Genomic DNA, 27,892 nt, shown 5'->3' with positions numbered 1-27,892 from the left:
AAAAAAAAAAAAAAAAAAAAAAAAAAAAAAAAAAAAAAAAAAAAAAAAAAAAAAAAAAAAAAAAAAAAAAAAAAAAGAAAAGAAAAGAAAAGAAAACGACGACCATTAACAATCATAGATTTTCCACATTTCAGCCTCCATATTTACAGGCATCCACCCTTACACTCCTTAGCTCCGCCTCCGCCTCCCTCGTCGGAGCTCTCCTCATCCACCGTATTCTCCGGCGTCATCGCCGCCTCAATCTTCCAAAGACCCTTCTTCTACTTTCCAATCCCCAATTCTCTGTATCCATCTCTGCTCAGAGCAATAAACACAAAGTGCTATGTCAGGTATGTACAGTACCAATTTCTCCCCGGCAAGAACTGCTTCGCCTCACATCAGAACCACTCCTGATGTCGACAGGTACCTCCTCCGATAACCCACTTCCAGAATTTCCCTTTCTTCTTATTTTTGTTTCATTTAAGATTTTTGAGTCTGCTCAGCTTGATTGAGTTGATGAATCGTTGATTAATTGTTGAATAATTAATTGTCCTTTCATTCTTTGTTCTTTAATCTCTAGTCAGTACTTGTCGGAGCTTTTGGCAGAGCATCAGAAGTTCGGCCCCTTCATGCATGTTCTTCCGATCTGCAGCCGACTTTTGAATCAAGGTATTGTTCTTCTCTGAATTTTCGGTGTTCTGAATATCCTTTTAGTGTTTTTGAGCTGCTTAGTTGTTGTGGAGATGTGTATTTGTATGTTTAGATCGGAACAGCTGGTGGATTTTGAGCTGCGTAACAGCGATTGCTCTCTTTGTTCTTGAGTTTGGCTTTTGAATTGTGGATATGTTAGTGATGGATCATTTATTTCACATTCTACACTTGGGTTTTAAGGGATTGTGTTTTTGGGGGCTTTGATCAATGATTAATCATCCTTTTTAAGTTTGTTTTTTTCTTGTTTTCCTTGTTTTCCTTGTGTGCTGAAGGAAGAAAAATGTGTGTTGATAGTAGTTTCATCTCATCTTTGTTCATTTGTCATTTATTGTTTTTTCTCCCTTCATTACTTAAAAAGTAGAAATGGGTTGTTTTTTGTTTCTTATTCTGTGTTAGCCTATAATAAAAAAAGATTAAAAGTTAGAAATGTTTCTGAATAAATAAGAGTGAGAGTTCAAAAACATTATGAAATGCATATCCATTTCAAAACAAAGAGCAAGCAAGACAAATCAGTGAGTGAAAACACAATCGAACAAGCTCTTTTGTATTTGATTCAATTGATTCAAGCTGAGGGCTCGTGGCACTAGGCGTGACTGTGTGTATGTATTTGTTGGGAAATGTCAAGTTAATCTTGTTGACTTTCCTTTTTTTTAGAATTAAACAGACGCTTGCGTATTGGTACCTTTTGTTTTGACTTGGGTTTCTTGCCTTAGCTAACTTAATTCTTCTAAGACATGAGGTTCAAAGCTTTATACATACCCATTCTGGTGGATTTTTCTTTTTAAATTTTTTAGACATATATTTTGTTTACACTGATTTCTTTTACAAAAAATCTCTTCTGGTGTATCACGCTCATTAATGAATATACCATTAATAGACCAACATTGTCATGGCTAAGAATTTTCGAGTTTTTCTGTTATTCCAATTTGAGACTAGAAGAAATGAAAGTTAAGCCATTAAGTTTGGTTTAGAATGTTGTTGACAGTCAATATTTGATCTACTCATCAATGGTGGAGGCTCAAATTCATGTTGACAATCTGCCCTTTGTTATATATATATATTTGAAATCGGTGAGTGTTTGGGTCACAGGTTGCGCGCACCTTGACTAAACTCACTGGACAACCGCTAGACTCTATTACGTTTGGTTGACATGAAAACTTGTAGGATATTTAATATTAAGAAGGTGGCCACTATGGATTGAACCCATTTCCTCTTATTTTTCAAGACCCTTGTGACCAGGAGGTCAACCATGATGGTTTTTTGTTAGTCACTTATAAGTTAATAAGATCTTAATCTTTGACATGAGAATTGAAGGCTGTGTGTTGAATTTGGAAAATCTTTGAAACTGAAGGTTAGCCACTTAAGGTCGTGAAGATATGAAGTAGCTTAAGAAATCAATGCGTGGCAAATATGGTTCTGTTAACAATTTTATATGCCTTTACTGGGACAAGATCTATTCTTTAGGTTGTCTTTGAGTTCTTAGGTTAAAAGTCTGGTGCTACTTGAACTTCTGATTACAGTTTTTCCTACGTATTCGTGTTCTCTGTAGTTAATGCACAAACAGATTTCTATATTTTCATTTCTATATATTTCTGCTTTTCAATTCTGTCAGTAACTTCTCACTGCAAGCACTTCCAATGCAGAGATATTGCGGGTTTCTGGAATGATGTCCAACCAGGGTTTCTGTGACCTCGATAGGCTTCGGCATAGAAGTCCTAGTCCAATGGCTTCTTCGAACCTTATATCTAATGTTAGCAGCGCAGGCCTGAGTGGCTGGAATGGTCTTCCTCAGGAGGTAACGACTGTTGCAAAATTGAAACTTATTTGTAACTGGCTCCTGATACTTGTTGATCTCATCATTTTGAGTCCAATTTTACTATCTTTTGATTTAGAGCTAACATATGCCACAATTATTACTTGATAGATTAAAGGTAACAGTGAAATATCCCCTCTGAATTAGGCTTGTAGCTTTAGGGAAACCATTTTATTTTGTTTGTTCTCAATAAGGCAGTTTCATGTTTCTCAATTTGACTGTGTAGTAATACTATTTCATATACTTATTGAGATTGTGTATTCTTTCATTTCTTCTCAATGGAAGTTCGGTTTTCAATTTAAAAAAGGGAGAGATTTTATTTGCACTCGTAAATGCACGTTATTTTATGTAAAAACAAATATGTTTCCACAATCTGTTTTTTCTCGACGGCTGTTGACCTGAAAAATATTGAGACTTCTGGAGTAAAAAACATGCGGCAGTGTTGTTGATTATGAAAGGGTGAAACTTGCATATGTTAAGATCTTATCGTCTCGAGCCCTTTACTAGCTTTAAACATCCAATATGGAAAATAATATCCCAATGTCTTCCTTCAATAATAAAAGAAGTGAGAGAATTTTTTTGTGAGATCCTACATCGGTTGGAGAGGGGAACGAAGCATTCCGTATAAGGATGTGAAAACCTCTCCCTAACAGATGCGTTTTAAAACCGTGAGACTGACGGCTAGACGTAACTGGCCAAAGTGGAAAGTATCTGCTAGCGGTGGGCTTGAGCTGTTACAAATGGTATCAGAGCTAGACACCGAAAAGTGTGCTAGCATGGACGCTGGGCCCCTAAGGGGGTGGATTGTGAGATCCCACAACGGTTGGAGAGGAGAAGGAAACATTCATTATAAGGGTGTAGAAACCTCTCCCTTATAGATTTGTTTTAAAATTATGAGGTTGACGACGATATGTAACAAGCCAAAGCAGATAATATCTGCTAACGGTGAGCTTGGGCTGTTATATACTTTGACTTCTCCCAGTACTTCTCCAAGTATGGGATTGTGATAGTACATACATTTTATTACTTTTCACTTGTGTGAGTTGGTCAAAAACTTCTTCACCATTCTTGAGGATAATGTCTCACACTGGTTGCCCTAGTAGGTTCTCAACTTTAAAAATCAACTGAAAGCATCATCTATAAGACTGAAGAGCAGCCGTTTAGATGAATGCAAAGAATAAAGATATAATTTATCATGCATTTAATCCGTTCAAGTATGTGTAACGAATCTAGATAAACCCAACGTTTCTTGCAAAAGTTGGCCTCTTATTTCATCGTTATTCAAGATAATTACAAGAACACTTGAAGAATGTTTCAACTACATACAGACATTATGAAAATGTTTTTCCAGGTTATTTATCTCATTTTCAATTATTTCCTTTTCGTTTGTAATCCCCCGATCGTTTCCCAGTCCTTATATATGCTCATATAGAGAATTCTATTATGTTAATTTGTGCTATGAACTGTTATTCTTAGTTTGTTTGTAAATCGTATTAAGATGCTAGAACCTTTTGAAATATACAGCAGAGGTTAAGTAGACCCCCTGGGATGACAATGGACTGGCAAAGTGCACCTGCAAGTCCTAGCTCGCTCACAGTAAAGAGGATTCTACGCCTGGAAATACCTGTGGATACTTACCCCAATGTAAGTTCTGTCAAAGTATGAATGGCGTTCTATTTGCTGCGCGAAAATATAAAAGAGTGGACATATTAATACGTGAAGTTTCTGTTTTTTGTGGACGTCAGTTCAATTTTGTAGGGCGGCTTTTGGGACCTCGTGGTAATTCCTTGAAACGGGTGGAAGTTACTACAGGTTGTCGTGTATACATTCGAGGGAAAGGATCGATAAAGGATCCAGACAAGGTATTATAAGGATATTGCAATTTTAGTTTCATCGTATTTTATTGATATTGATTCACATGATGGGTCTATCACGAGTCGAAACTATTGAATACATATTTTTCTTTTCTCATTGGATTGTTATTGTTCTGTTTGTTAGTGGTATTGGTTATAAATTCTATTCTTTCTTACTTTGTGCAACTTTTACATTATGAAGGAAGAGAAATTAAGGGGACGACCTGGCTATGAGCACTTGAACGAACCGTTGCACATCTTGATTGAGGGGGATTTACCAGTCAATATTGTTGATATAAGGCTCAGACAAGCACAGGAAATTATTGAAGAACTGCTCAAACCTGTGGTACGTTCTCGACGTTGGATTCGTTCTCAAGTGCTTTTATCACGTTTTTTGTTCTCAAAAGTATCTTTTTTCGTTCTCAAGTGTTTTTTTTTTTTTATACCCAAGTAACTGTCACAGATGTGGAGGATTGTTGGGAGAAGAATCTCACATCGACTAACTAAGGGGTTGATCATGAGTTTATAAGGAATACATCTCCATTAATATGAGGCCTTTTGGGAGAACCAAAAGCAAAGCAATGAGAGCTTATGCTCAAAGTGGACAATATCATACCATTGTGGAGGGTCGTGGTTTTTAACATGGTATCAGAGTCATGCTCTTAACTTAGTCCTGTCAATAAAATTCTCAAACGTCGAACAAAGAAGCTGTGAGCCTCAAAGGTGAAGTCAAAAGTGACTAAAGTGTCGAACAAAGGGTGTACTTTGTTCGAGGGCTCCATAGGCCTTAGGAGAGGCTCTATTGTGTACTTTGTTCGAGTGGAGGATTGCTGGGAGAGGAGTCTCACATCAATTAATTAAGTGGTTGATCATGGGTTTATAAGTAAGGAATACATCTTCATTGGTATGAGACGTTTTGGGGAAACCAAAATCAAAGTCATAAGAGCTTATGCTCAAAGTGGACAACATTATACCATTGTGGAGGGTCGTGATTTTTAACAACGGAAGCTCCTTAAAAGCCCTTTTAAGAGTGTAGAACCAAATATTAGAGCGATTTGCCATCGAGCCATTCAAGGGATTATAATCGTACTTTTGCTGAACTTAAGCTGCAGCTTATTCACTTATTTACTTAACTTGATTGGAGACCTTATGGTAGTTTACCTCCTTATGCGCTCTCTTTTATTTGCCCTTATATTCTTACACTTTTTCTACTTTCGGTTACGGTTACTCATCGAACAAAGTTGATATTTCTTTCAACGAACAATCGAACAAACTTCTGATTCTTTCAACATCTGAACCATCACTTGCAGGACGAGAGCCATGATTACATTAAGAGGCAGCAGTTACGCGAACTCGCAATGCTAAACTCGAGCTTCCGAGAAGAAAGTCCAGGACCTGGTGGTAGTGTCTCTCCATTCAATTCAAGTGGAATGAAACGTGCCAAAACAGGTCGTTAAGCGCTCACATCATTCTCTACCCTAAACAATTTCCACCCCAGTCCAGAAATTCGGTCACTCGTATACCTCAAAGTGAATCACAACCAACCGTGTGACATTGCTACAATCACGAGAAAGGGGAGAGCCTAACTCGAGTTCCCGGTGAGCGTTCTGCTGGCTTTTTCTGTGTTTCTTTAATATTTTTGACAGAAAAGACTTGAAAAAGAAAATAAAAGAGAGGGTGAAAGAAAACAAAAAAAGTGTTAGTATCAGTAGGGAATTCTCACGTTGAGTGTAGGTTTGAATAGGTCAGTTTTTCCAACAAAGTTATATATTCATTGGATTTATTCTTGTGTTAGTGACTGCTGAGGAGTGTGTAGTTTCTACATTATTGATGAAAAAACATGAAGAACATTAGGAAGTGATGATGTTGTACTGTTTGATATCTGTTAGGGTATTGTATGCAATGTCAATGTCAATGTCAATTATATTTTTGGTGCCACTCGGTTTGTGTTTGCTATCAGTTTCATAATAGATTCTTCCTTTTTGTCTATCATTTTGTGAAAAAATCGCAAATATATGCCTTGACTACTGACAATGTGTTCTTGGACTGACTTTTCGGTGTCGGGTTTTCGATATGCTCCTCTTTGGTTTATTCTTTTGAGTATTAGGGGTGTAAGTGGGTCGGTTTGGATTAGTTTTTGTATAATGTTTGAAGTTGAACTGATATCGGTTTGAGGAATATGAAAAACTTACGATGAAATTGCCTTTTTGAAAAGTTGGTTGAATGGGTTGAATTTGATCGATGAACTAGCTTGCGAAATTTTATCGATGTAACGACCATTCCTTTCCATTAAAAAATAAGATCGCTACTGAGTATGGAAAATCTTTTAAAACAATTTACTAAAACGTTGATAAATCTTATTCCCAACATCCTAAATAAAATTTCAAACCAAGCGATTCCTAGAGAGTGGCAAGGTTTGGAACCCTTTAACCGAAACTAGAATGCACATTTTTCCACAAGTTTAGAAGCAAGTCAAGCGGTAAGAAAATCTATATCTATTGAGTGCTTGTTTTCTTCGATATATGATATCCGAGACTTTTTCTTTCTCAAGTGGGTATGAGATATTCCATATGCGATGCGAGATGCGCTTTCCAAACATGTTACATTACTGTATCTCTCGGTTCTTTCTGTCTTCCTAAGTTGCCTGTTCTTTTGCCGGACTTAAAAGGGACTCTCATGACCATTTTTTTTATTACAACATTTTCAACCATATAATTCAACCTAAGAGGTTAACCAGGTGGCTTATACGAGGAAAGCGGCGCAAAGGAGGCTCGAGAGCTTGTTAAGGCAATAAAAGCTGAGGGTAAATTGAAAGAAGTTTAGTCAATTTAGTCCCTATAATTTGAAAATGCTCGTATGGAACTTTACCATCTTTAAAAATGAAAAAAAAAAAAAAAAAAAAAAAACTAAAATATCAAAATTATAGGAATTAAAATAATATTTAAATTTAAACTATAAAATATTAAATGTATTAATATTTTCTTCATGTTTTATATGCAAATAATAAATTTCTAAGCTTTTGTATGAAAAGACAAAGTTACAAATAGAGTTCTATGAGGCTTCAAATTTTATTTTCAAAAGAAAACAATCTAATTTTGGAAGTATATAAGAAATGGTTTTGAAAATGAATATATATTATATATAGGACAAAAAAAAAAAAAAAAACGTATTTAATTTTATTTTAAATTTCTAGTGTGAACGTGTTTTTTTAGTGATTAAATAGTGATTCCGACCTACCAGATTTAAACCATCAACCTAAAGATGGGTTTGAGAATATTTCTCCCCGTCCTCTGCTCTACCAACTGAGCTAAAGGTCAGATTTTTGTATTTATAAAAAAAAATATTTTCTTCTTACTTAAAAAGAAAAGGTAAAAAAAAAAATAGTTTAACTGGAAATAAACAACCTAAGGATGTTACCTACCTTTAAGAATATTTGTCTCATTAATAGAGATGTCCATGTCTCGGCTCTATAAGGACTAGCCTTGAACGGGAAGGAGATTCTCCGTTTAGATGAGAAATGAGAAACATTTTTTTTCGGTTAGATAAATGGGGCCGGAAACGGGATTATATTCTTCGTCCCCGTCCCCACTCTATTCCCACCCAACCTTGCTTAATATGAATATATTTTCAACGTATATTAATATTATACACCCTTTTTGCCTATATAAAAAAAATATATTTAGTTAACCTTCGCCCCAATTATAATTTTCAAACAAAAACTATGTTGTTTATTTTTTTAATTGTTATATATATATATATATTTGGAATATAAAAATAACTATTTTTCGAAAGAATAATAAATTGAGGTAAATTATTTATCAGAAACCTTATTCATGCAGAAATAAATGGAGAATTTTGCAGGAATGAGATATGAAATAGGCGACAAGAATGGAGATGGGAAAGATTTTTCCGTCTATGTCACACCGTGGACATCTCTACCCACTAAATTATATCAGATTTAAGTTTTTTTTTTTTTTTTTAACATAAAACGTGTTTTTTATACCAAAAAAAAAAATAATATTCCAACGTGCTAAATTCAAACTAACAAACAAACTAAGTATGTCTTCAAAAATATCTTTAAAATAAAATAAAAAATAAATAAAAACTATTTAATTTTATTTCAAATTTCTAATACCAATATAATTCATCCAATTGCACAAACTTAATTTTTTTTTTTTAAATGAAGAATATTTCTCGTTTTATACAAAAAAAAATTGTATATATTCAGATTCGAACCAGCGACCTAAGGATGGCTTTGGAATACATTACCACTAGAGTCCTCTGCTCTACCAACTGAGCTAAGGTCGAATTTGTTGAGCCTTATCGGTTATTAAATTTAATTCTAAATATTGTATCGTTAGGGTTTACAGAGAGAGAGAGAGAGAGGGAGAGAGAAGAAAAAAGCGAAACAGAGATTTAACTGCTGACGATTAACGCCTCTTCTCTATATATACATTCCTAAGTTCAACAGTACCGTTCTTCACCCGTTTCCGCCACCAACTCCTCCCTCTGTTCTCCTCTCCATTTTTGGGTGCGCCAATTCACCTCCTCTCTTGATTCTTCTCTTTTTCAAGGTAATTCGAGTCTCCCATCATTTGTTTTCGTGTGTTTTATGTTGATCGTGTGATCCCTGTTCTGTATTGCCTCTTTATCCCCCATTTTGATCCATTTTCAGCTTCAGATCTGGTGAATACTTGTTGAATTTGGTTGTTTTTGTTTTTCTGAATCTGTGTTTGTTGTTTGTTTTTTCCAGCTTTGAGGAATAGGGTGCGGTTGTTTTTTGAGGGAATTCTTTTGTGGAACTATGGCGTCCATGGCTCAGCTGCATTGCTCTGTTCGTCCTAGGAATTATTATAATGTTCCCAGTAGTCATGCTTATAACAATCCTCCGGCTTTCTCTTTTCTGTCTAATTCGTCGGCGGTTGAATCGAGGAGCCGATCTCTTTCTCTTTTTAATGCGGACTTAACGAGGTCTAGGTTTTTGGTGAAATCTGAACTCTCTCTTGCTGGTGGCGACGGTGGAAATGGCGTTGGCCGCGGTGGAGGAGGTGGCGGCGGTGGTGGTGACAATGGTGGTTGGAGCGATGATCGGGCTGATGGGGATGATTCGTCGAGTTTTGGAGTGTTTGGATTGTTTCTTCAAGGGTGGAGAACTCGAGTTGCTGCGGATCCACAGTTTCCTTTTAAGGTACTCATGGAGGAGCTGGTTGGTGTGAGTGCTTGTGTTCTTGGAGACATGGCATCCCGACCGAATTTCGGTCTCAACGAGCTCGATTTCGTCTTCTCCACCCTTGTTGTCGGATCTATATTGAATTTTACTCTCATGTATCTGTTGGCTCCCACTGCATCAGCCGGTGTAGCAGCCAAACAGCTTCCTGCAATCTTTGGAAGCTGCCCCACGAGTCACATGTTCGAACCCGGTGCTTTCACGGTCTTAGAACGATTGGGAACCTTGGTTTACAAAGGAACCGTCTTCGCCACGGTTGGACTAGCAGCTGGTCTCGTAGGAACTGCACTCTCGAATGGCTTGATCAAGCTGAGGAAGAAGATGGATCCTGAATTCGAGACGCCAAACAAGGCACCTCCCACATTGCTGAACGCCATGACATGGGCAATTCACATGGGGGTCAGCAGTAACTTGAGATACCAATCTTTGAATGGACTTGAATTCGTGTTGGCCAAGGGGCTTCCCCCTCTGGCATTCAAGAGCTCCGTGGTGGTGTTGAGATGTTTGAACAACATTCTCGGGGGAATGTCGTTCGTGATCCTCGCAAGGATGACGGGATCACAGAGTGTTGAGGACGCTAAGCCAGCAGCACTGGATTTGGACGCCACTGATACTAAAGAGAAGCTGTTGGAAGGGGATAAAGATGAGGAGTTAAAGTAAGGTATGGTATCATTTTTGGCTTTGTTTCCATTGTTAATATTAGCTCCCCATGCTCTGTGACTTAGGGATCAGTTTACTTTGCTTGTAACAAATAAGAAGCTCAAAGTGATGTGAGATCTCTTTATGAACTGTTAGGTATTACTATGAGGCTTTGCCGATAGTTTTCATGGAACTTGAATGAGTTTGTTGGCCAAATGTGTCTATTTTTGCTTGAGCTTTCTCTGGGTTAGAGTTGTTGATGCACATCAGACTTCTTCATCACTGATTTGTTCATAAAGTTCTTCTGGATTTGGGTTTTAATGCTTACTCTGAATGTTTGTTTTAAGTTATAAGGCAATAAACCCTTTTTTTGTTCTTTCTTTGTTTCTCTACATATCTTTTTAGAAGATTAAGGCTAAAATTGAGAATTTCAAAAAGCCCAAGTTGAGAAAAAAAAAAAAAAAAAAAAAACTCAAAAGATTATGAACTATTGTACCATCTAACAACGGCACCTAAACAACGATAGAGTACACTTGTTCTGATCCAACAAACAAGTTAGTAGTAAAAAATTTGAACTTTACAGACAAGTACACTTGTTTGTTGGCACCTGTTCTAACCCAACAAACAAGTTAGTAGTAAGAAATTTGAACTTTAACGACAATGTTAGTGTATGACTTTCTATAACTGACTGTGTGCAATATATCATATTGGACGTCATTCTAGAGTGAAAAAAACAAATTCAAAGAATCCATATAAAACACAAAGATGTCACCTATGGCAACTAAGCCTTCCTTGTCACTACCCTTACATGTCCTTGCTTTTACCTAAAAACATTTTGCCAAAAGGGGTTATTGACTTTGATGCTATATCTGCAAAATCCACGTACCATCGATGATGTTCCAACAAACTTTAATTCGACACCCGTTTGATGCTATATCTGCAAAATCCACGTACCATCGATGACGTTCCAACAAACTTTAATTCGACACCCGTGCGATAACAATTGATGGTTAATACAGGTTGGATGATAGGATCTTTATATGTCAGTTAAGGTAGAGCTAAACAATCCTAATATAAGGTATGCCATGAGCTAATAACCCACTTTGAAAAGAAAAGTGGTCTTGATTTACAATATCTTAGTTTTTTACTGAGATAAGGGCCTAATCCTTCTCAGTCTTTCACGGATAATAAAATACAACCAAAAATTTTAAGGCATTATAAGATAAGTCAGAACCTATTGTATACAACAAGTTTAAACATGTGCCTGCAGTGATTGGCCCCTTCCCTTGCAAATTTGAGTGAAAGGCACAGCCATGAGTATTGCTTGAACTGACGTGGGAGCTTTTCAATTTACCTGCAACTCTCAAATGTGTATTCTGTTGCAAACTATGTTGAAATAATTACAAAGGTGAACACGTGTTCGTCATCGAACAGCCTCTGGTGCAGAATTGCAGTAAGGTGTGTGCAAACAAACCAACTTGGTGCACATCAAACACAAAATAGAGAACCCCAAACCAATCACAAGTCCACTGCTACTCTTCTGTGTATCCAACCGCATTGCTCTCTTGATTACACTTCCAAAGCTTGGAAGTAACCCTCCGCAAGCCAGCACCATCACATGATCTAACCCGCTGTAGTCGATACCTGCGAGTATTGCTCCAATGGCAGAGATTGGACCCACGAATCCTATGAGCGCTGCGCTCATGAGAGATCCATGCAAGCTATCAGTTGCTCCAAATATACAACTAGCTACTGCTACACCCCGGGGGAGGCCGTGCAGAGAAACAGGGAGAACCATGTGACGACCAAATCCATAAGCTTTCGGGGCAGCGACTCCTAGCGCAAGCCCTTCGGCTAAAGCATGAAATGCAACTGCTCCACATGATAGGAAAGATTGAAGGGTGTGCACACTTACTGAAAAATTGGTCGAAGCGGGGAAATCATTCACCGAAGCTCTTTTCTGGCCCGCAAGCTTCAGCAGACTGGAACTTGAGAAGTGGATGAACGAAGCGCCTAACATTAGAAGCGTTACAAGAGGGATGAAATCCATTTTTGAAGAAAAGAGTAGCTGCAACGGTCGCCAGGCACCGAGGATGAAAGCAATTCCTGAAGCAGCACCCATGAGTAGGGCATGCTGAAGATGGAAAGCAAGAGTGAATGCAACAAGAACAAGGCCACCAAGCAGTGGCCCGACGCCAAAAAGTAAGGAAACGAAGAAGCCAGAAACATCTTCTGAGCTGAAACACAAAATATTGAATCGATCAAATTGAAGAAAATAGTAATGAAAACTATAAAGATGAGTCTGTTGCGGAAAAATCACGATAAGCCAAAATTTTATGCAAAGATAACAATAAGCTTATGACATCATTCGCAGAACTGAGCAGCAGAATCGAAAAAAAGAAGTTCTAGCATAATTTAAACAAGCAGAGGAATCAAGAAAAAGAAAAGGTAGGTGCCAAAGAACTCACTTGTATTCATGGGTGAAACTTTGGAACAATGTGCTTAGAGCTTCCATGAACGCCACAGAAAGTGTGGCAGCAGATGCAACTTGTGATGGTGAGGCTTCCTGTAACCACAAAGCAAAGAAAACCAAAATTACTAACCAACTTCAAGTTATTCCAATTTTCCCCAATTTTGAATTTAACACAAACTTTTTAAATAAATAACAGAAAAATTATGACAGCACAAACACCAGATAATTTAGAGTAACAATAAATTTGTTCAAGAATAAGGAAAAATCTAAACATCATCGCAGAACGCCCTCAGTACACGCGCACTTAAAACTTCATTTCAAGAAATAAAAATAACAAACATTTAAAAAGAATGTCACAAGAGTGACCATGTTTCATCTATTGAGTCGTATTTCGTCTAACGAGGCATCAGAAGCCTCACTCTTTGCATGTGCACTAGATCAGGAGCCTCAAGGCCAGTTTCAGGTGACACCAGGAGTTTTAAGTAAACAAGTTTTCAAGTTCGGAGGAGATGGAGCTCAGGACCTTGTAGAGCTAAAATATCTCCAAAATTCCAAAGTCCTTACGACCCCGGCACCCCTAGATAGTTCTATTTAGAAGAATAGTTAAATGTAAATCCGTTTTAAGGACGAGAACTTAGACACCTTAAATTTTCTCAGTCTACCTTCAGGTTGATAGGGGGAAAAATGAAAGCTGGGAATACCTTAAATGCATCCGGGAGAACTTCAGCAATCACCATCCATATCATACATCCAGCAGCGAAGCCCGTACAGAAGGGAAGGAACTTATTAAATGCATCAGCACATATGAACGAAGGAACTGCTACAATAGGCTGAGACATTGAAATTGCAACAGAGTTAAAAACTCAAATCGTACAACAAAATTGTATACTTTCTGTCACATTTACTAGGATCCATTGAGATGACATGTAGATGACTGAGATTAATCGATTAAACATATAATAAAAATAAATAAAGAGAACCCCATCCAAGAACAAGCATTGACAATGTTATGGGCTATCCACCATGCCATCCAAGCACATGAGCCTCTTCATTATGAAAAATCAAATCAGTGTTTGGATGATGCATCTGGCGAGAAATGATCGAGCATACCCAAAAGGATTGCTCCAAAACAATTCCACTAAGTTGACTGTGGCAACAGATGATGTTGAAGGCTAATGGAAATGAAAGAGGAGGGAAACAACTTAAAATTTTATAAATGCAATACCTGAGGTAATGACGTAATCACACTCCATAACAAGGCATTCTGTGGTGAGACGCCCCTTGAGGCAAGAACCATACTCACAGCTAATCCCTCAGGTATGTTATGCACGGCGATAGCTAAAGTCACCAAAAGACCTTGAGAGAAACCCTTTGACCCCGCAAAAGAAACGCCAACACCAGAGCCCTCACCAAATGAATGAAGAGTCATTATCCCAATTACAAGAACAACTTTAGTTGCATCCGCACCTTTTATATCTAACATACTCACTTCTCCATACTGTTCAAGAAACTGAAAATCAACATATGAAAAAAAGAAATGAGATCTGGATGTCGTGGTCAAATGATCCGGAAAATAAATGCATAAACACAGGGGTTAAATACAGATTAACGTTCAATATGCTACGAAAAAGATGAGCCATGAACCCATGATCCCGTCTTATCTTACATAAACAAAACAGCATAGTTTAGACTCCTCCACAAATAACACGTGGCAACAAGTAAAGAACGCCCAAGAAGCAGCGACTGAATTTAAACGATAAAATCTCAAGGGCAAGGATAAACTATATTAAGTAGAAAGATCAGGGCTATCACCTTCTTACAAAGCCAAATAAAAATTCCACCAGCTAGAATCCCAATTACAACCCAATTGCCGGCACCATGTTCTTGCCCTTCTTGAATAAGATCAAAGCTAGCAGCCAACATCACCCCAGAAGCCATTCCATTGCATAAACCAGCCCATTGTGGATCAAGTTCCACAAAGAAGAACGGAACAGCCCCTAAACCAGTGGCAGCAGCCATGGCCAATGTAAATACCGCAACAGTTGATACCGATACTCTGCTCCCTTCTTTTCTCTCATGCAGCAAGTACTTAGCATCCTCAAAACCAAACACATTCTCCGTACCAGAGCCATCAATAACTTTCATTCCTACATTTCTATCTGGAGCAGATATAATCTTTTGCGAATTACCATGTTCGAACTCTGCTATAGCAAGACCACAGAACAATAAGAACAGTAGAGAAAACAGCAGAACTTGCTTATAACCCACTGCCATTTTTTTGCTCAAGCAGATTTCACACAGTGAGTACAACTTCATGAATTGGATGGATGAACAGCATTCTTCTCACAGATAATTAGGAACACCAGATCAAACAGTCTCACTACCTCACCACAATCCGAAAAGCGTTTCAGACACTGTTTCCAAGTCAAAGAGCTTATAGCATAAGACTTCAGCAAGCAGGTATCGTTCAATCCAAAATTTTAAAAATAAAATAAAATGAAACCCCACCTTTTCTGGTTAGATTAAGACTAAGGAGACGCCTTTGCAGCTATGCTGTGAATCAAGGAGTGATCATAAGAATAAGAATTTGCACTACATATTAAAGAAAGCTAAAAAAAAAAATGCAAAAATTTTCCAATTGTTCAACAGAAATACAACTATACATCAAATTAACACACCACGAATGGCATTCGCAGATCCAATTGTTCTGACAATTTTCAAAACTAGCAACAAAGAGAGCTGAAATAGATTCCCCTAAAAAATAGGCAATCCAATCGGCAATGCAATTTTCTGAACTTTACATCAACAAAATCTCCTATAAATTCGCAAAAATCTTCTCCAAAACCCAAATAAAATAACACAAAGAAAGTGCGGGACACAATGAGAAGGTCAATAACCATCGCATCGAAAATCACTTCCACGATTTACAAGAAGAAACGGTCTACAGGATAAGCAATAGACGGCTACCGCAAAGTCAACCACAATTGCATAATTAAAATTACCAAAAACAAACAAGAATTTGATCAAATTGCTAGAAACTTGAACAAAAGCAACGCCAGAATCAACCAATTCCGCGATCAAATCCCACCAAACAGAATTTCCTAACACAAGAGAGGCATTTCAAGTAATTTAAGACGAAACATCGAAAAACCCATTGAAAAATGACCAAAGAAGGAAACAAGGGTGTTGACGCATTCTTGAATGAAATTGAAAACAATGAACACAATGCAAACAAAACCCTAAAATGATGAAATTGAAACAAGAACAGACATGTGAATTACAGATGAATCAAAAAATGAAAAAATTAACAAGAAAGACAGAAATGGGAGAAGAAGAAGAAGAAGAAGAAGAAATTGAACTTACGAAGAAGATTTGGGGAAGAACAAGGCGCTCCCCAGACCTTAGAGACTTGGGGGAATGAGAAAGGCAGCAGTTTTGTTTAGGTGGTTGGTGGAATAACAGGAATCTTCACCTCACCGCCGATCATAAATTGGAAGTAAAACAATGGGTTCAAAATTTTTAATAATTTTTATATTTTTAAAATTTTTTCCAAATTTTTGAATTAAGTACCATTTTATTATTTTTTTAAAAAAGAAATTTACTTCTAAAATTCAAATATCAAATATTCACACGTCATAATACTTTATTAAAATCAATTACAAGCGTCTAAATATTTTTAATTTTTATAATAATTTTAATGTAGGATATAATTGGATGGTCAACTCGGGTCGAGTTGATCTGACCAAAAAATGTCACTCTCGACTAATTTATTTTTTTTTTTAAAAAAATCAACAAAAGAAAAAAATCTACTGATTTTGGTCCAAAACAGACGACTCAGCCAATTCCACCTGTTTCCCATTTTTTTTTTAATTATTTGAGTTTTCTAAATTATTATTATTTTTTAAACCGAATAAAAATTTTAATTTGTATTTTAATAATTTTACATAATTAAAGACTTTCATAAATTATAATATTAAATTTTATTATTGGTTAAAAGATTTAAATTTTAATTTCAATAATTAAAAAAAAGATTAACAAATACTCCCTCGTGGATCACTATTAACGACCGTTTTAGTAATATATATATAAATAATTTTTTTAGATGAATTCACTAAGCAACTCCGTTCATAAAATTTTTATTTATTTTAACCCAACCTAACTCAAATTAGTTAAATTGATCGATTTTTTAGATCACTAAATATTTTGAATCGTAATCATTTGCAATTTTATTTTTAAAGTTCCTAATATATTCGACATTTCTTTTAACGGATTTAGTTTGCATAAAATCGAATTTTGTACCCAATAAATTATAAATTTTATAAAAGATCGACAAAAATTAAAATTTCATGAACGTTTAGAAACTTATTGAATACTTTTAAGGTTAGAGACCTATGAATCCTACAAAGGCTAAGCACATATTAGGACTTGCATAAGCATAGTTACAAGAAGTAAGCAGAAACTATGTCAGCGAGGTCTGATGGCTGGCTCAACGCCACTGATGAGATCGCTCCCCGAAATGCTTCCCGATGCAAACTGGTCGTGGGCAATGTACGATGCCGATGTCGACGTCGGTGAGGATGGAAGTCCGGTGCTCGAGCTCGGAGACAAGTTGGAACACAAGGTGCCACTATCATCATGCATCATGTTAAGTATGTTCTCCAGCTCCCTCACTACAACACGCATAGACGGCCTGTCTTCTGGTTTGTCATGGCAACAACTGAGTGCCAAAGCAGCAAACCTCTCTAAACACTCGGCCGAGACCGAACCCAACCTGGTGTCAACAATTGAAAGCATTGTTCCTAGTTGATGTGCCAGTTTTACCTAAACGAGAAAAATGTTCGATTATAAGTTTAGATCCTCAACTTTCAGATTCAGAGTGTCTAAAATGTTCGTGAACTTTTAAAAATGTTGTATAAGACGTAGAAGATGAATGGTGAATGGAAATATACCTCACGAACGATGTTTTTGCCGTGAGAAATAGGATGCATTCCGGTTAAGAGCTCCAAGAGCACGACGCCAAGGCTATAGACATCACTTTTGTCGGTCAATTTATGGGTTAAAAAGTACTCCGGATCAAGGTAACCCTGCATGATACGAAGAACTCTCCCACATCAGTTGAAGTTTTTAAAAATGTTTAAGGGTATTGATGAAACTTTTGAAAGCTCAAGGGTATTCCCATAAATTTTGCATGCTTTATATAGACCATGTTCGTCAAGATATACTTACCGGGGTACCCTTCACAACAGTAGATACGTGTCCAGAAGCGTCCCCTTCATAGTCGAGATCGGGAGCAAGACGTGACAGCCCGAAATCAGCGACTTTGGCAGTGAGCTTGGCGTCGAGAAGTATGTTTCTAGATTTTATGTCTCGGTGATATATAGGAGGATTTGCTTCAGTATGGAGATACAGTATACCTTTAGCTGAACCCAATGCAATTTGTAATCTCCTACGAAAGTTCAGGTTTACTGCAGTTTTGGCTGCCATAGAATAGTCCAAGTTAATGATACAACTAAAATATCAGATGCAAAGCTGAAAACTACCGACAAGAACCAAACAATCTTGTCCTTTTTGGACTTTCACTTTCGGGCTTCCGCTCAAGGTTTTAAAATGCGTCTGCTAGGGAGAGATTTCCACACTTTTATAAGGAACGCATCGTTCCCCTCTTCAACCGATGTGGGATCTCACAATCCACCTCCCTTGGGGGCCCAACATCCTTATCGTTCACCTCTCCAACAGATGTAGGATCTCACAATCCACCCCCTTGGGAGCCCAACGTCCTCACTGCTCGGTGACAGGCTCTAATACCATTTGTAACAGCCCAAACCCACCGCCAACATATATTGTCCTCTTTGGACTTTCTCTTTCGGGCTTCCCCTCAAGATTTTAAAACACGTCTACTGGGGAGAGGTTTTCAGCCCGCTGCTAGGAGATATTGTCTTCTTTGGGCTTTCCCTTTCGGGCTTCCCCTCAAGGTTTTAAAACGTGTCTGATAGGGAGAGGTTTCCACACCGTTAGGAGCTTTCAAACTTCCCCTCAAGATTTTAAAACACGTCTGCTAAGGAGAGGTTTCCAGCTTACCGCTAGCAGATATTGTCATCTTTGGGCTTTCTCTTTTAGACTATCCCTCAAGACTTTAAAACGCATCTGCTAGGGAGGAGTTTCCACACCCTTATAAGGAATGTATCGTTCCCCTCTCCAATGATCTGGGGTCTCACAATCCGCCCCCTTGGGGCCAGCATCCTCATCATTCCCCTCTCCAACGGAGGTGAGATCTCACACAAAGTCTAAAAGACTTCAACCCCATATCATCTAGAAGCCAAAGAAATAAACCTATACACAGAGACCTTCATATGAAATGAACATTATAATGAACTCAATGTCTAGTACCTACAACTTATATATGTCAATATATATGGATCCATGGGGACATAGGTGACCAGCATAATTTTCAGTCCCAAGAGAATTTGTAATGAAGCATATAATGGAAGCCATGAACAAGTAGAATAGATCAAGGTTCAGAACAAATTAAGATATTAGCTGAGGCCAATACCAGAAAATTCACAACCAGAAATCCAGTCCCGCAAAGTCCCGTTCGACATAAACTCGTAAACCAGCATCTGCAGAACGACAGAACGAAATAAATCAATGAAACCTTGTCCGACTTTTAAAGTTGATATCAACATATGTAGTCAGTGACATGATTTAATGACATTCATAAGCTCAATGGCTAGCCCCAAGAGATCATCATAGAACTTAAATGAAACAAAACAAAGAAACCAAGCAACCAAGAAACATACTTGTTCCCCTTCTTCATCACAATATCCGATTAGCGAAACTAGATTTCGGTGATGAACTCGTGATAAGAGGTGTATCTCTGTCAAAAATTCTTTTTGGCCTTGCAACGATCCTTCTTCTGCACGCTTGATAGCGACAACTGAATTATCAGACAATATGCCTTTATAGACCTTGCCATATCCTCCATGGCCTACTTGGGATGAGCAGTTGAAATATCCAGTAGCTGATTGCATTTCCTTGAATGAAAATGCTTTTACACCATCAATCTTCATACCAATCACCGAAGCTGTAACGAAAGAAAATTTTCAGGCACTTTTTGTCATAATCATCAGAGATTAACTCGATCGTCAGTTCTATCATACTTACAGAAGTTTTTCCTTGACAAATTGTTACGGCTACTCGAACGCCTAGTGAACAGAAGTATGACCACTGCTACAATCAAAACAACACAGGTGACAGATCCAACTATAATGGCAGCCAAGATGCCTGCACCAATCCCCACCTTCTCTCTATGGAAAATGACTGCATTGATAAACTTGAAAGGTTAAAACAGAACAAGGCCAGTTGAGCACCATTATTTAAAAGGAACATTGCAAAACAAAATGCACACCGATCTGAGAACGGTCGGGGAACGTGAAGTTGAGAAGCTCGTACGGGCCAAAGAGGTCATTACGAGTAAAATTCCACGACATAAATTTTTCTGTAATTTGAAACACCTCACTGTCATTCAACAAGTGAGAACCACTATCAAATAATGGGAAAATCTTAAGATACATCCTCATACGAGATCCTTCCCAATCGTATGAATCGATCGACAATTGATACTTATCCAAAGTGAGTTCCTTTGTCACATATTCTTGAAATGAATATATGTATGGAGGAAAGTAGGAAAAACTTGGACTCTTTAGCCTATATCCTATCCCAAGGGGTGCTGCACAAAAGCATGGATCTGGGGCGTCTGGCACGTATTCGAAAAAAACATCTGTTGGACAACCTCTGACTGGACATGATTTGTTGAAGGTGCTCGAGCTTCTAAACAACCCATCATCTACAGTTTTTGATGCACAGAACAACATAGAGTTCTGTCCTCTAAAATTTAGGCAGAATGGATTTCCTTCAAGCCTGCAGAATGAAACATGGTTGAATGAGGATTATGGAAAGCAGTTTTCTGAAAATAAGAAGCCAAAGAACTCTTTCAAGATTTAACATAGACAAAATGATTGTGAACAGGGAAAAAAAGGCAACAACTCAGACATTTGAATTCCACGCATGCATATAATACATGCAGAAACTTACATTTTGGACTAAAAGACATTACGAAAAAGAAAAATACAGGGAATTTACAATATATTGTGTGTATATGTGAGATCCCACATCAGTTGGGGAGGAGAACGAAACATTTTTTATAAGGGTGTGGAAAGCTCTCCCTAGTAGACGCGTTTTAAAAACCTTGAGGAGAAACCCGAAAGGGAAAGTCCAAAGAGGACAATATATGCTAGTGGTGGGCTTGAGCTATTATAAATGTTATCAGAGCCAGACACTAGGCGATATACCAGCAAGGAGGCTGAGCCCCGAGGGGGGTGGATTAGGGGGTCCCACATCGATTGTGGAAGGGAATGAGTGCCAATGAGAATGCTGGGCCTCGAAGGGGAGTGGACTGTGAGATCCCACATCGGTCGGGGAGGAGAACAAAACATTCTTTATAAGGGTGTGGAAACCTCTCCCTAGCAGACGCATTTTAAAAACCTTGAGGGGAAGCCCGAAAGGGAAAGCCCAAAGAGGACAATATCTACTAGCGGTGGGCTTGAGCTTGGGCTATTACAGTATACGACGTCAGCTAAACTTCTAAAGAAAAAGATAACTCATTCTCGTCTCGACAGGGCCTATTAACAGTACTTTCCTATGATAGCACCTACAGTTTGATGTGGCCAAGACATATAATGCATGCCTAGAAAAGATAGGCTTTCATGGACATCAAAGCCAATAAAAGAACCTGGGCATTGAATAAAATGCATACCTTAGAGTGACATTAACTGGAGGGTTCGTGCTTCCGGAAATGCCAGAAAATGAATTGTCCCGAAAATCACTGGATTAAAAAGAAAAGGAAGTGATCATTCATTAAATAGAAACGTCATCAGATCTCACTCTCTCAAGAACAGGAAAAAAAAAAAAAGGAACGGCGCTCCAATAACGTCTCAAATTCCTATCCTATTTTTTTGCTCAAGGATTTACAGTAAAAGTCGAGCACTTGAATTGAAGACCACTTTCTCCCATAGAGATGAAGGTACAGAACCATTTAGAGAGTTGTTCTCAAGTGACCTGCAAGGAACAGTCATTGACAAGATCAGATGCTTTGACAAACATAGCCATTTTGTCATGAAAACATTTGTAAGACCATGCATTGATATCAGATACAATCTTACAGTTTCTGAAGGGCAGGAAGACCGGAGAAACTGCTGGGGATAGATCCATTCAGCTGGTTGTGTGACAAAATTCTACAACATAAATGGATTTGTTAAGCACGAGAAAACTCATCAAAACATAAGCAAGTACTGTTAGGAACCACGACTCTCCACAATGGTATGGTATTGTCCACTTTGAGCGTAAGCTCTCATGACTTTGCTTTTGGTTTTCCCAAAAGGCCTCGTACCAATGGAGATAGTGTTCCTTACTTATAAACCCATGACCAACCCCTTAATTAGCCAATGTGGGACGGCTCTCCAAACAATCCTCAACAAGTACTAATTGATAATTCAACACCAATAAATGGCATACATCGTTGTCATTTGAGAAGAGAGGTTATATGGTGGTATGGGTCCAGTAAAATGGTTCCAGCTAAGATCCCTGTAGAACAAGCAAAGTAGAAAATATCATAGCAATGATCATTAGCCATATAGAAGAAGGAAAATTGACTGAATCAAAAGTAAACACCTAGAGATCCTGTAACTTACAAGTAACTCAGGTTTGCATTCTTGCTAAAATTAAGAATCTGTCCCTCCAAGCTGCAATTCCTAAGACTTCTGCAAAAGAACCATAGTGATGGGACAAAAGCATTAGCCCCCTTCGAGAAGATTTATGAAGCCTATTGGTAGTTCATGATTTGTTCATGATTTGTGGAAAATTTACTCATGAAGGATTCAAATTTCAATTGATAATCTTCATGTCTAACAATCTTTAGAGTGGATAAGGTAAGAATAAACAAAGAACATGATTCCTGTTGAAGTGTATGTTGAGGATTGTATGGAGAGGAGTCTTACCTCGGCTAATTAAGGGGTTGATCATAGATTTATAAGTAAGGAATACATCTCCATTGGTATGAGATCTTTTGGAAAACTAACAGCAAAGCAAAACCATGAGAGTGAGACAATATCACACTATTGGAGAGAAGTGTCGAATAAAGAAGTTGTGAGCCTCGAAGGTGTAGTAAAAAATGACTTAAGTATCGAACAAAGGGTGTACTTTGTTCGAGGGCTCCAGAGAAGGAGTCTGGCCTCGACTAAGGGAGAGGTTATTCGAGAGCTCCATAGGCCCTAGAGGAGGCTTTATGGTGTACATTGTTCGAGGGGAGGATTATTGGGAGAGGAGTCCCACATCGGCTAATTAAGGGGTTGAATCTCCATTGGTATGAGGCCTTTTGGAAAAACCTAAAGCAAAACCATCAGATTTTATGCTTAAAGTGGACAATATCATACCATTGGAGAGAGTCGTGATTCCTAACGGTGTATGCATGTAAAAATTAAAACACGTCCATTTAGAGAGAAATTTTTTTAAAGGGTTGCATGGAAGGTGCAAACGTGCAAACTGAAAGGAACTCTTACAATTTCACTAATGTAGAAAAACTTTCATAAGATGCTGGAATTTCTCCTTCCAAATTGTTGTTATCAAGTTGCCTGCCAAGGACAGCATAGAAGTGAAAATATAACAAAAAAAAGGAACATAATGGAAACTATAAATGATCAACAACATATGGCAATATGATCAAGTAAAATAATAATAATAATAATAAGGATCGCAACAAGGACATTCTAGTGCTAGAACCTTGTTCAAAGATGTCTTTGCAGGGATTGACCCAGATATGGACCAAAGCTCATGGAGGTGTATCCGTATTTTGAGAAGTAGGTGAACTAGAGCGGATTAGATATATCTTTAGTTCCTATATAACTAGTTAACATCTAATATAGAGCGATTGAGTTGAAAAAATAAAGGATTTCGAAAGATGGTCGAAAGAAAAAAATCTCTATTGCTTTGAAGTAAAACATAAAAGGAATTTTTTTTTTTAAATTTGGTTAAAACTAAAGAAATGTGTTCAATTAAGCATACATACTTAAAAGGGAAGTATTAAAGCAAATCAAACCCCAAAACTCCTCAAGACCCATCAAAAAGCAACATATTTGGAGCCATACTATCACAAAAGTCTCTCAAACTCCTACCCCAAATCTTCATGACAAAACGTGATCGATGTCCTCCTAACACTCACAAGGAATACACTACTGAGTCCCCAAAATTGTTGGGTTATGGAGCTTGCTACTTATTTATAGCTGACTCAGTGTTTATACATAACAAAGCTATATATGGCAGATGACATATAAAGAAAATGGTCATATACAGTAAACAACTTTATATAGTAAAAGGGTATATCTGTAAAGCTATATATGATAGATAGTTATATTTGGTAAAATTATATATAGTAACCTAAACCATATATATACCCTTAGACGGTGCTTTGAAAATGTACTTTTTGTGTTCGTTGTATTCTCTCTTACTATATATACCTGAAGTCATCAATATAAACCTTTAGCCAATATTCCTCTTCGCATTTTTTCTCTCTTGTTCTTTGTGTTCATCTAGAACGAGGGTGTGCGTTGTTGTACGATCGACATACATTGAATATCCTCCGATGCTCAAATGAGCTTGCTCTTTTAAACAAGAAAGCTACTCCTTAACTTATGATGCTGAAGTTTCATGGGAAGAGATTAGGAGCGCTATGCACGTAATTGCCTCTATGTAGATCTTAGTGTATAGGGTCTTTGGGATTTTGTGATATTTTTTAATTGTAAACAATTGGAATCACTTTTTCGAAATGTGACACCACTTAGTGTTCTCTAAGCCTGTGTGCTTGAGTGTTCTTATTGTTGGGATATGATATTTATATATAGTAGGTGGTTTAAAGCTATATATAGGAAAATGAAACCATATATATATCCCTTAGTCAGTGTTTTCAAAATGTACTTTCTTCATTCTCTATATTCTCTCTCGGTGTACATACCTGAAGTAATAGCCAATATTCCTCCTTGCATTTTCTCTCTCTTGTTCTTTGTGTTCATCTTGATCGAGTGTGTGCGTTATTGTGCGATCCTAACACTTATGACATAATTTTGAATGTGCTAAAAGAAACTTGACCATAGAATGAAAGTGAACTTACAGAATGCTTATAGCTGGCAGTCTCGAGAATTCCGGTGGCAGAGAACCCGACAATTTATTGTTATCCAAAAGCCTGTCGAGAACAAAAAAACATCATAGGAAGTATGCCCACCATCACTTCCATATACACACATTTTTGGATAAGAAATGTTTTATTGATCACCTCCATACATATCAAATAACTTAAGTACTCACAAGTGAATAAGCTTCTGTAATGTGGAAAGCTCGGATGGAATTGGACCACTGAGTGTGTTGTTATTGAAGTGGCTGCAAAGTAATCAAAGAAATGAGGGGGAAAAAAACTGTTGTTTGGGTCAACTTTCAATGAAAAAGAGATGAAGACCCACTCACATGTGCTTCACATTGGTCAAGTTAGCATATGATTTTGGGATAGGCCCTGAAAGTTGATTCTCATCTACTTGGAATCGGATGAGATTTGTAAGATTACCAAGCTCATCTGGAAGAGAACCAGATAGTTTATTTCCATTTAAGAGTCTGCACCAAAAACGTTCAAACTGTTAGATTTGGAAGAAACTAAGATTAAAAGTAGTTGTTTTACCTTGCTATACATAATCTATATATATATATAATAAATTCAATATAAATTCAAGCTCAACCCCGCCGCTAGCAAATATTGTCCGCTTTGGCCCGTTACGTATCGTCGTTAGCTCACGGTTTTAAAATGCGTCTGCTAGGGAGAGGTTTCCACACCCTTATAAGATATGTTTCGTTCATTTCTCCAATCGACGTGGAATCTCACAATCCACCTCCCTTGGGAGCCAGTGTCCTCTTTGGCACACCGCCTGATGACTGGCTCTGATACCATTTGTAACAACACAACTCCACCACTAACCGATATTGTCTGCTTTGGCCCGTTCGTCGTCAGCCTCACAGCTTCAAAACGCATCTGCTAGGGAGAGATTTCCACACCCTTATAAGGAATGTTTCGTTCCCCTCTCCAACCGATGTGGAATCTCACAATTCACCCCCCTTGGCGGCCAATGTTCTCACTGGCACACCACCCAGTGATTGGCTCTAATACCATTTGTAACAATCCAACCCCACCGCTAGCAGATATTGTCCGCTTTGGCCGTTACGTATTGTCATCAGCCTCACAGTTTTAAACGCGTCTGCTAGGGAGAGGTTTCCACACCCTTTTAAGGAATGTTTCGTTCCCCTCTCCAACCGATGTGGAATCTCACAATCCACCCCCTTGAGGGCCCAGCGTCCTCACTAGCACACCGCTCAATAAATGGCTCTGATACCATTTGTAACAGTCCAACTCCATCGCTAGCAAATATTGTCCACTTTGGCCCATTAAGTATCATTGTCCGCCTCATAGTTTTAAAACGCGTTTGCTAGGGAGAGGTTTCTACACCCTTATAAGGAATGTTTCGTTCCCCTCTTCAAGTGACGTGAGATCTCTCTCATAAGAAGAGTAACAAAAACAAAGCCCAAATGTTGGTAATAAGAAAGAAAGAGGATAATCACAAAAAGCTGAGATCGTGAAGGTTCTCTTGCTGCAATGATCTTTAACAATAAGTAGAAGTAATTTAGTATAATAAATTATGAAATGTCTATAATGAACCATGAAGGAAAGAAAGAAATAAACTAAAAAAAATTCAGTGAAATTTAACTTACAATAGTCTAAGGAACCTAAGACTGCCAATCTCCTTCGGAATTGAACCAGTTAAGTCATTCCACATGAAATCTCTTCCAGGATAAACCAAGAGAAGAAAATCATTACCAGAAAGAAAGTTTAGGAAAGTATAAATACAACAATGGAATTTTCTTCAAGATACCAATTTCATTGTCAATTACTCACAACTTCTCAAGTTGGGACAATTGGCTGATCTCAGGGGCTAAGTTTCCAGATAGGTTCTGATTCAACAGATGGCTGCAACAAAAGGGGAAAATCAAATGTAATACATTGCAATACCTACATACCATGTACGTTATCAAATCATTGCTTAAGCCACGATCACTCATTTGTTTTCGATATAACAGCTCAAGCCCACCGCTAGTAGATATTGTCTGCTTTGGCCTGTAACATATCGCCGTCGGCCTCACGATTTTAAAACGCGTCTGCTAGGGAGAGTTTTCCACACCCTTATAAGGAATGCTTCGTTCCCCTCTCCAACCGATGTGTGATCTCATAATCCACCCACCTTGGGAGCCCAACGTCCTTACTAGCACACCGCTTGGTATCTGGCTTTGATACAATTTGTAACAGCCAAGCTCACCACTAGCAGATATTATCCGCTTTAGCCCGTTACGTTCGCCGTCAGGCTTACGGTTTTAAAACACGTCTACTAGGGAGAGCTTTCCACACCCTTATAAAAAATATTTTGTTCCCCTCTCCAACCGATGTGGGATCTCATAATCCAACTCTCTTGAGGGCCTAATGACCTTGCTAGCACACCGCTCAGTGTTTGGCTCTGATACCATTTGTAACTACCCCCAAGTCCACCGCTAGTAAACATTGTTCGCTTTGACCCATTACATATCATCGTCGGCCTCACGGTTATAAAATGCGTCTGCTAGGGAGAGGTTTTCACACCCTTATAAGGAATGCTTCGATCCCCTCTCTTGTAGATCCGACATGGGGAAATTAAAGAAGTAATAGTAAAGGAAGGGGAGAGTGCTGGACAAAACATACAGTTCTTTGACACGTAAGTTCCCAACATTTCCATTGGTAGAGTTGCATACCACTCCAGTCCAACCATTAATGCAAGGATCTCCCTTAGTCCAGTTTTTAAGGTGATCCATAGGATCAATTAGACTCCTCTTTATTGCTAGCAATGCAGCAACTGCAGATACATAAAAGATTATCAAAGAACTGATCTCACTACAGGGAGCAAATATGGAGGGTATTCAACTTATTTCCAAGATCATATGCTTATGAATTGTACATGATATAATGATGAATTAAAAAAAAAAAAAAAAAAAAAAAAAAAAAAAAAAAAAAAAAAAAAAAAAAA

The 27,892-nt window shown here is 37.9% G+C and overlaps 4 protein-coding genes across 6 annotated transcripts in view; 2 read left to right on the top strand and 2 right to left on the bottom strand.

Annotated features, from left to right (window-relative positions):
* Nucleotides 1-102: 102 nt before the first annotated feature.
* LOC111466075 (KH domain-containing protein At3g08620-like) lies at nucleotides 103-6,294 on the top strand. Of its 2 annotated transcripts, none has more exons than XM_023110652.1 (7): nucleotides 103-402; nucleotides 560-648; nucleotides 2,334-2,485; nucleotides 4,031-4,147; nucleotides 4,249-4,365; nucleotides 4,559-4,702; nucleotides 5,667-6,294. In XM_023110652.1, exons 1-7 carry the CDS (start codon nucleotides 323-325, stop codon nucleotides 5,811-5,813), a joined length of 846 nt encoding a protein of 281 aa, XP_022966420.1. In that variant the 5' UTR covers nucleotides 103-322; the 3' UTR covers nucleotides 5,814-6,294. The 2 variants fall into 2 exon arrangements, with proteins under 2 accessions (XP_022966420.1, XP_022966419.1); XM_023110651.1 differs by having other exon boundaries at nucleotides 104-402; nucleotides 4,028-4,147.
* A 2,484-nt stretch (nucleotides 6,295-8,778) lies between these two features.
* On the top strand, nucleotides 8,779-10,541 carry LOC111466041 (protein RETICULATA-RELATED 3, chloroplastic). The gene is made up of 2 exons (XM_023110606.1): nucleotides 8,779-8,930; nucleotides 9,110-10,541. Exon 2 carries the CDS (start codon nucleotides 9,161-9,163, stop codon nucleotides 10,241-10,243), a length of 1,083 nt encoding a protein of 360 aa, XP_022966374.1. The 5' UTR covers nucleotides 8,779-8,930; nucleotides 9,110-9,160; the 3' UTR covers nucleotides 10,244-10,541.
* A 755-nt stretch (nucleotides 10,542-11,296) lies between these two features.
* Nucleotides 11,297-16,178, bottom strand: LOC111465962 (putative zinc transporter At3g08650). Its single transcript, XM_023110475.1, has 7 exons — nucleotides 16,059-16,178; nucleotides 15,204-15,248; nucleotides 14,508-15,109; nucleotides 13,921-14,205; nucleotides 13,397-13,525; nucleotides 12,691-12,788; nucleotides 11,297-12,459 (listed from the first exon to the last, which is right to left on the bottom strand). Exons 3-7 carry the CDS (start codon nucleotides 15,009-15,011, stop codon nucleotides 11,646-11,648), a joined length of 1,830 nt encoding a protein of 609 aa, XP_022966243.1. The 5' UTR covers nucleotides 15,012-15,109; nucleotides 15,204-15,248; nucleotides 16,059-16,178; the 3' UTR covers nucleotides 11,297-11,645.
* Nucleotides 16,179-17,054: 876 nt separating this feature from the next.
* The window catches only part of LOC111465919 (probable LRR receptor-like serine/threonine-protein kinase At1g06840), a 12,777-nt gene continuing 1,939 nt past the window's right edge, over nucleotides 17,055-27,892 (bottom strand). The window contains exons 3-21 of one of the 2 annotated variants that reach the window (XM_023110387.1): nucleotides 27,571-27,721; nucleotides 26,737-26,808; nucleotides 26,553-26,624; nucleotides 25,263-25,406; nucleotides 25,107-25,178; nucleotides 24,913-24,984; nucleotides 23,309-23,380; nucleotides 22,442-22,510; nucleotides 22,266-22,334; nucleotides 21,914-21,985; nucleotides 21,723-21,809; nucleotides 21,508-21,576; nucleotides 20,101-20,612; nucleotides 19,857-20,012; nucleotides 19,493-19,776; nucleotides 19,246-19,312; nucleotides 17,922-18,172; nucleotides 17,645-17,779; nucleotides 17,055-17,516 (exon numbers count right to left, since the gene is read on the bottom strand). In XM_023110387.1, coding sequence (XP_022966155.1) covers nucleotides 17,160-17,516; nucleotides 17,645-17,779; nucleotides 17,922-18,172; nucleotides 19,246-19,312; nucleotides 19,493-19,776; nucleotides 19,857-20,012; nucleotides 20,101-20,612; nucleotides 21,508-21,576; nucleotides 21,723-21,809; nucleotides 21,914-21,985; nucleotides 22,266-22,334; nucleotides 22,442-22,510; nucleotides 23,309-23,380; nucleotides 24,913-24,984; nucleotides 25,107-25,178; nucleotides 25,263-25,406; nucleotides 26,553-26,624; nucleotides 26,737-26,808; nucleotides 27,571-27,721 — 2,783 coding nt within the window. In that variant the 3' untranslated portion in view covers nucleotides 17,055-17,159. The remainder of the gene's footprint in view (nucleotides 17,517-17,644; nucleotides 17,780-17,921; nucleotides 18,173-19,245; nucleotides 19,313-19,492; nucleotides 19,777-19,856; nucleotides 20,013-20,100; nucleotides 20,613-21,507; nucleotides 21,577-21,722; nucleotides 21,810-21,913; nucleotides 21,986-22,265; nucleotides 22,335-22,441; nucleotides 22,511-23,308; nucleotides 23,381-24,912; nucleotides 24,985-25,106; nucleotides 25,179-25,262; nucleotides 25,407-26,552; nucleotides 26,625-26,736; nucleotides 26,809-27,570; nucleotides 27,722-27,892) is intronic. The other variant, XM_023110389.1, reaches the window with a different exon arrangement.

This window comes from Cucurbita maxima, unplaced genomic scaffold (assembly GCF_002738345.1).
Source record: "Cucurbita maxima cultivar Rimu unplaced genomic scaffold, Cmax_1.0 Cma_Scf00030, whole genome shotgun sequence".
Taxonomy (NCBI): Eukaryota; Viridiplantae; Streptophyta; class Magnoliopsida; order Cucurbitales; family Cucurbitaceae; genus Cucurbita; species Cucurbita maxima.
The sequence above is the reverse complement of the archived record's forward strand: the minus strand, read 5'-3'. Positions and strand labels throughout refer to the sequence as shown.